Source organism: Echinops telfairi, unplaced genomic scaffold (genome assembly GCF_000313985.2).
Source record: "Echinops telfairi isolate 266 unplaced genomic scaffold, ASM31398v2 ScPeMD7_5;HRSCAF=22, whole genome shotgun sequence".
In the NCBI taxonomy this organism is placed as follows: domain Eukaryota; kingdom Metazoa; phylum Chordata; class Mammalia; order Afrosoricida; family Tenrecidae; genus Echinops; species Echinops telfairi.
In genome coordinates, this window is record NW_022103901.1 from 2,445,365 (window position 1) to 2,452,481 (window position 7,117).

General features: G+C 58.2%; 1 protein-coding gene across 1 annotated transcript in view; it reads left to right on the forward strand.

Annotated features, from left to right (window-relative positions):
- The window catches only part of SDK1 (sidekick cell adhesion molecule 1), a 513,921-nt gene that overhangs the window by 310,950 nt on the left and 195,854 nt on the right, over positions 1–7,117 (forward strand). The window contains exons 6-7 of the mRNA XM_045284375.1: positions 4,029–4,140; positions 5,026–5,216. Coding sequence (XP_045140310.1) covers positions 4,029–4,140; positions 5,026–5,216 — 303 coding nt within the window. The remainder of the gene's footprint in view (positions 1–4,028; positions 4,141–5,025; positions 5,217–7,117) is intronic.

Here is a 7,117-nt window from a genome sequence, read left to right on the forward strand (position 1 = left end):
CGCCGCGGTGAAACGCCGCCTGGCGACACCTGCGCCGTCCTCACCACAGTTCTCTTTCCAGCCACTGTGCCCGCCCCCTCCGTGAGGGTCTTCCTCTATGCAGACCCTCTGCTTGACCAGGCACGCTGTCCTTCACAGGGCCGGGTCTCTCTGACCACGAGTCCAAAGTGCAGGAGCTGAAGTCTCGCCGTCCGTGCTTCGAGGGAGCGTCCGGCTTGTGCGCCTTCCAAGACAGGCTCGTCTGTTCTCTGGGCAGCGCAGGGTGTCCTCGATATTCTCCGTCAGCACCGTCCCTCAAAGACATCAGTTCTTCTCGGGGCCTGGTCCCTGTCCATCTTTTGCGTGCTGTGGCTCAGCTGAAACGGCAGTGGCCCGGGGGCAGGGCCCCTTCGTCCCCGAAGGGCCAACTTGGCTCTCTAACCTCTTCAAAGCCCCCTGCAGCCGCTTTGCCCAGTGCAGCAGGTCATATGATTGCTGGACTCCTGCTTCGGTGGGCGTGGATGGCGGCTCCAGGTAAAGCGAAACGCTTGACCACAAGGGTCTTTCCTCTCTGTCCATCATGCTGCGGCTTGCCGCTTCAGTTGTGAGGACCTTGGTTGTGAGCACCTGCCGGAGGCTGCAGTCTTGGGTCGTCAGGGAAAGCTTCGAGTCCTTGCTTTCAGCAGACCAGGTTGTCCCGGCTGCACCTCGCCTCACGTGGCTGGTTGTTAGTAGCACGCCCTTGCTGGCCGAGCGTGCAGGAAGAGCTGTGGCTGTGTAAATGGTCCACAGACCCAAACCTACTGCCAAGGGGTCGGTCCCAGCTCCTCGTGACCCGCAAGGACAGATGGAATGGCCTCGGTGGGTTTCCAAGGTTGAACATATTTCCAGGAGCAGACAGCCTCCTCTCTCTCCTGTCAAGTGGCTGGTGGGTTTGAACCCATGGCCTCTCGGTTATCAGCTGAACCCTCAGCCCACCTACAGTGCCATACTAGAACAAAGGATTCAGAGGCTTAGGAGAGATCATTTTTGATCTGAGTGTGGCAGGGGAGTTGTTGAGTTCATGTTAAACTCTTTTCTCCTGTCCTTTGAGACCCTCTTGCGTGTTTGCTTGGGCTGCAACGTAGAAGCAGCATTCTAAAAGGAAGGAGATAAGCCAGGGTTGAGTCCAGAGGCGGGACCTGGTCTTATTAGGAGAGGGTGAGTGTCCTGGTCACCGTCACCGGTGTCAAGTCGGGTCTGTCCGTCCACGGAGCATACTGAGATCTGCTCTCGGTGAAGGTGCCGGCTTTGTCCTCAGAGACCGGGTTTCCAGAGCCTGGTCAGTGGGCCCTGAGGGGGTGTCCCCCTGACCTTGCATCTCTTCCTCTTTCTAAAACCAGAGTCGACTCCAGCTCAGGGCCCCGCCCACCTGAGTCAGCGTGGAACTGGGCTCTGTGGGGTCTCAGTGGCCTGGTTTTGGTCAGAAGTAGATCACCAGGCCTTTCTTCCTCCTTTCCCCTTAGTTGGAGGCTCGGCAGACAGCCATCCATCCTGGGTGGCCCTGCTGGTCGTTGGGGCATGGGTGGTGTTGCTTGTCCCCAGCATCACAGCCATGGTGCGGACCCATGGCGGACAGACGGACAGGCCTGCTTTCTGCCGGGAGCAGGTCTTTGGAGTCTCTGGAGGTGGAGTGAGGGTCCCAGGAGGCGCTCGTGCTCGGGGTGCTGGCCCGTGGGTGTGCGGTGTCTCGGGCAGGCTTCCCGGCGATGGCGGGAGGGTTAGGAGTGGCCAGCTGGCCAGGCAGGTTCAAGTGCTGAGCTCAGGTTTCCTGAGTGATTAATGCCAAATTAGCACACCGTCCGGTGACCTTTCGGCCGTCGCTGCTGCTCTGCTCCATGTCACTAACGTCTGTGCAAATATTAGCTGCTCGTCATCTCTCCTCACCAGCAGGCACACAGGTGACAGGCCGGCTGCTGGTCTGATGGACGGCCAGCTCCCCCTGCCCCTTGTCCCTTCTCCAGGAGTCTGGCGGCCACTGCTGGTGGCTCTGTGGGTTGGCCAGCTCTCAGAGCCGCACAGAAGCTCAGAGGCCTGGGCTCTGCAGCAGGCCCCCTTGGGAGCAGGTGGGGGAAGGTGGGGGTGGGAGGTGGGGTGGGCGGGTGAGTTTAGGAAGCTGGAGGTGCTGAGGCTGCTCCCCACCCCAGCTTCTCCTGGAGATACAGGGACCAGCGACCCCCCTCTTCACAACCAGGCCCCGCATTTCTAAAAGTGTCATTTACTGCCTTGGCCTGCATCAAAGGAGCCCTCTGGCCTCCTGGTTATGCATCGGGCTGCTAACGCAAGGTCAGCAGTTCAAAACCACCAGTTGCTCCTTGGGAGAAAAGCATGAGTTTTCTACTCTTACAAAGAGTTACAGTGTCGGCCACCCCAGGGGCAGTTTTACCCTGTCCTGTAGGAGGGACACTGTGAGTTGGCATCCATTCGGTGGCAGTGTGTTTGATTGATTGATTGGGGGGAGGGGTTTACAGGGTTTTCAACAGGAGAACGATGAGGCTTTCTACTCCTGTGAAGATGTGCAGTCTTAGAAATTCACTGGGCAGGTCTGCTTTGCTCTGTAGGGCTCGGAATGGGCTACAGGGCAGTGAGTGTGGGCTTGGGTTTGCGCGAAACTTCTTTTTTTTAAGTATTATTAACATGATCTTTTACTATGAAAAGAAGCAGCAGCAGCCGCTCACCTCGTGTAGGCGGCTGCAGCGAGAAGGGAGAACAAGGGTGGGGTGCAGGGTAGATTGCTGATGCGCTTCCCACGAGTCCGCCCTAGCGGGTGGCTGCCCGTGTGCACAGCAGAACTGCTCTGAAGGGTTTGCAACGCTGGGAACTTTGGGCGGCAGGTCCCCAAGGCTTACCTCCAAGGTGCCTCTGGGTGGTTACATGAGTGGCCCTTGGCGCCCTCTGGGGCACCTTGCTCCCTCTTATTCAGCCTCATCAGCTAGAACCTTCCCTGGGCACCCTCTCTACTGGCTGCTCTTCAAAAGGATGCAGAGTCTGTCCTCCCCAGCAGGAGGCGCCAGAGGCAGCATTCTGCATTTGCATATTATTGCATACATTTGCATTCCCTTGCCTCCACCCCCACCCCCACCTTCACTGGAATCCCATGGAAAGAGTGGATTGGTCTCCGCTTTCCCTAAACAAACAGCACAGAACTGTCCGGCAAGGAGTCCCGGCAGTGAGCGAGTGAGTCACCACAGGGCATTCACTTTGGACGTTGAGCATATTTATAGAAACGTGGTGATGAGCCACGTAAATGCAAGTACATTTACATATATGCATGAATACAAGCTCACTGCCTTCAAGGCCATGCCGACTCACAGTGACCCTCTAGGACAGGCCAGACTGCCCCCGTGGGTTCCTGAGACTGTCACTCTTTATGGGAGGAGGAAGCCTCATCTCTCTCCAGAAGAGCAGCTGGTGGTTTTGAACTGCTGACCTAGTGGTTGGCAGCCCCTGTGCCACCAGAGCTTATGTATATTTAGTCTTCTTTGTCAGCAGAATTCATGGATCACTTGTAGCCAGCTGCTCCCGCAACAGTAGCCGGAAATGGGGTGTTTACTTGGCAGGGAGGCAGAGGGGCTGAGTGTACCCCAGAGCAGAGCCGCACATGTGGTTAGTCCAGGGAGTGGCGTTGGGGGACTCATGAAGACACCAGCTGCCTTCTGGTGGCACGTGTTCCCGATGGAGCGCGTTAAGAGTCTATGGGGCTGAGTGAACTGGGAAATAGTGGGTCCCCCAGACAACTCAACCGGGCAAGTCTTAAATTAGTAACAGACTGATACAGGAGTCGGCCAACAGTGGAGAGCCATGTCGCGCGGCAGGGCACCTAGAGCGGTGGTGTGCGTGAGGGTCTCCATGGCAGGGCTTTCCAGGGGCGGTGCCTGCTGGGATTGGAGTGGCGGAGGCAGGCAGGCTGGGACCAGGGTCACACCTGAGGCACAGGGCAGGGGCAGGACCTCTGGGTCTGTTGGGTCCTTCCTGGAGTCCCACGGTCCTCTTTGTTTTCTCCGCCACAGGAGGGACGGGCACCCCGGACCCCACAGACCCCGCCATTGTGATCCCTCCCAGAAACAGGAGTGTGGTGGCTGGAACCAGCGAGGTGACCTTGGAGTGCATCGCCAACGCCAGGTACGGACAGGTCCATACTCATCACTGCCGTGGCTGACCTCCATCCCATCCCTCTGCACTCACAGGGGACCCCCAAACTCTCAATGACACAAGACTCTGCCCAGTCCACCCCCTGGTCAGGATGAGTTGCCAGTGGACCTCCGGACCACCACCCTCCGTAGTGTTGTCAGTGGCTGGTTTTAGGCCTTGGGTGGCCTGGCCTTTCTTCCTGGTCTTTTTAAGTCTGGAAACACCACTGAAACTGCTGTGTAGCATCCCAGCCACACGCCAACCTCCAGGGACAGACAGGTGGGGGCTGCGCACAAAGTGTGTTGGCCGGGAATCCAACCAGGGGTCCTGGGGTGTGGAAGGCAAGAATGCTCCCACAGAGCCACCGCTGCCGGCCAGACCCCAGGTCTGGCACCAAGGGACTGCTGATGAGGGACAGGTGTGACGAGAGGGCCTCCCACGGACAGACGGGCCGTGCACCCTACCCAGGCTGCTCTTGTCACAGGGGCGGTCCTCTGTGTCCAGCGGGGGCCAGAGCGTGGCATACAGGGGAGGTGCTGACATTGGCCCCAGCCCAGCACTGTGACAATGGATCAGTTGACCATCCACTGCTGGGCGGAGACGGGCAGGTGAGGGGCACTGTTCCCCACAGCCCCGCCCACGTGTTTATTCTAAATATTCTTTCCCAGGGTGGTCCGAGTCATTAGCTCTGGAGGTCCATCTGCACGCCAATGAGCCGTGCTTGCTCACCGCGCGGACGTGCCCTCAGAGCCAGGCCAGAGCCCGATTGGTGTTTAAACGCCTTCGTTCAGCCCTCCGGAGCTCGCTCACTGTGTGCCATCCGTTAGGCTACCACAGTGCCCATGACGTCCTCTGTGTCCCCGTCCCACCCTCCAGGTCGGTGGACGAGCTGAGGGTGTCTTGGAGGAGAAATGGAGCGAGGGTCAGCAGCGGGGTGCACACCTTCGGGAGGCGTCTCACCATCAGCAACCCCACGTCGGCCGACAGCGGGATGTACGTCTGCGAGGCCGCACTGAGGGGCAGCGCCTCCCAGCCGGCCCGAGCCACTGCCTTCCTCTCCCTCATAGGTAAGGACCAAGCCATACGCGAGCAGGTGGGTGGGCAGGCAGGCGGAGGCCCCTGGGTCCCCTCAGCCTCATGGCCACCCTGTGTGTCGATCTCGCCATCGTCCACATGCCGTGGCCGTGTCCACAGCGAGCCGGTTGGGCCATGCTGGGACCCACAAAGTTTCCTTGCTGGGTAAGCCGGGCTGAAATCTGTCTGCCATGGGCAGCCTTACTGATGTGTGAAATCCTGGGGGTGTATTTCCCTGGACCCCAGCCACACACAAGCCCCTACAGGGGAGACAGACTAACAGACAGACAGGAGTAGGACAAGGTGGTAGCCCTTACATTTCTCTGACTTTGTTTCTAACTCAGCCATTGGAGGTGAAAGGTGAGTCTGCACCTCCAGTCCACCTGGTCTTCTTTTCCAGCGATGCAGACCCATCAGCACAGGTGGAACTTCCCCCCATGGGTTTCTGAAACTGTAAACCCTTATGGGAGCAGACAACCTCATCTCTCTCCCAAGGAGCGGCTGGTGGTTTGGAACTGCTGGCCTTGCAGTTCGCAGTTCAGTGCTGAGCCCGCTGAGCCACCAGGTCCTGCTTCTGAGTCGGAATTGCCTGGATGGCTGTGCATTGTGTGGGGAGAGTCACGGGGGCCCATGTTCCTGTGCTCACCCATAAGAAGGTCCTTCCGGCTGAAAAGTCCCGGAAATGTGGAGCTACGCTTTCAGAGGACTCTTATTTCGCCGTCAGGATCGGTGTCCAGAGATCATCGTATGCAAAGGGGGCTCATAAAAGGACCCACAATGACCGCCTTGGGAGTCCCGTGGCGTGGTTCTGCTTTGTCCTACGTTTCCCTAATGGCTGGAATTCCCTAAGAGATGCACCAGGGAGCTTGACGAGGTGGCAAGTGTGCACTACTTCTCATTGATAAAAGAGCAAACGACCGCTAACGACAAGCATTGTAAATAAAACAGCAGTGACAAGAGAGAGCCCAGCTTGTGATGAGATAACAACAAACAAAACCTCATGCAAGGAGTCAGGTTCTGACGGAGTGGAGCTGCCTCTGTGGGTTCCCAGGACTGTAACCCCAGGACAACAGAAAGCCCCGTGTCCTCCCCAGGGGCCACTGGGGTGTCCAACGACTGCCCTCACGCTGGCAGCCCGACACAGAACCATGAGATTCAGTTCTCGGACTGAACATGGAAATGAAGACATTTCGGGAAAGCAGTCAGCTCACCTCACAGAAGACCTGGTGGATAAGTGTGTGCCCCTTGCAGGCCGTCCAAACTCCCTAGGAAGCTGGCGGCGGGAGCATCGGGGCCTGGCGGGGCTGTCTCAGTGCAAACCACGAGGCTCATCCATTCAGCAAGAAGTGCCCAAGATACACCCAGGCACTGCCTAACGACCGAGGGCAGAGTTGGTCAGGAAAGCATCCCCCTCACGATGTGTAGACTCCCCAAATCAGACTCTCTGCCCTGGGGTCCATTCCAGGGCATGGCAACCGATGCAGGATTTCCAAGACTGCCAATCAGCGTCTCCCAAAGCAGGCACACCACCCCGAGGGGCGAGGGCAGAACATCCAAGGGGATTGGCAAAGCAGACCCCTCCGCTGTCTCTTGGACTACGGTCTCGTGTGCAAGTGGGTTTCACTGCAGCGGGGTGCCGCGGGGTGTGCTTTTTCTGAAAAGGGGGAGGAGGAAGGCCAAATAAGTTCGTGAACCTGTGCTTTAAATCTTGACGGGGCAGACAGCCTCTCCTTTCTCCCACAGAGTGGGTGGTGGGTTTGAACCTCCAATCTTCCAGTTAGCAGCCCAAGCTCTAAGCCACTGCACCACTGGGGGCTCCTCCCTTTGTGTCTCGGTCCCTGCTGTTTTAGACCTTTTTCATGGTGCACGCAGTGCGGCCGTGTACATCTCAGAC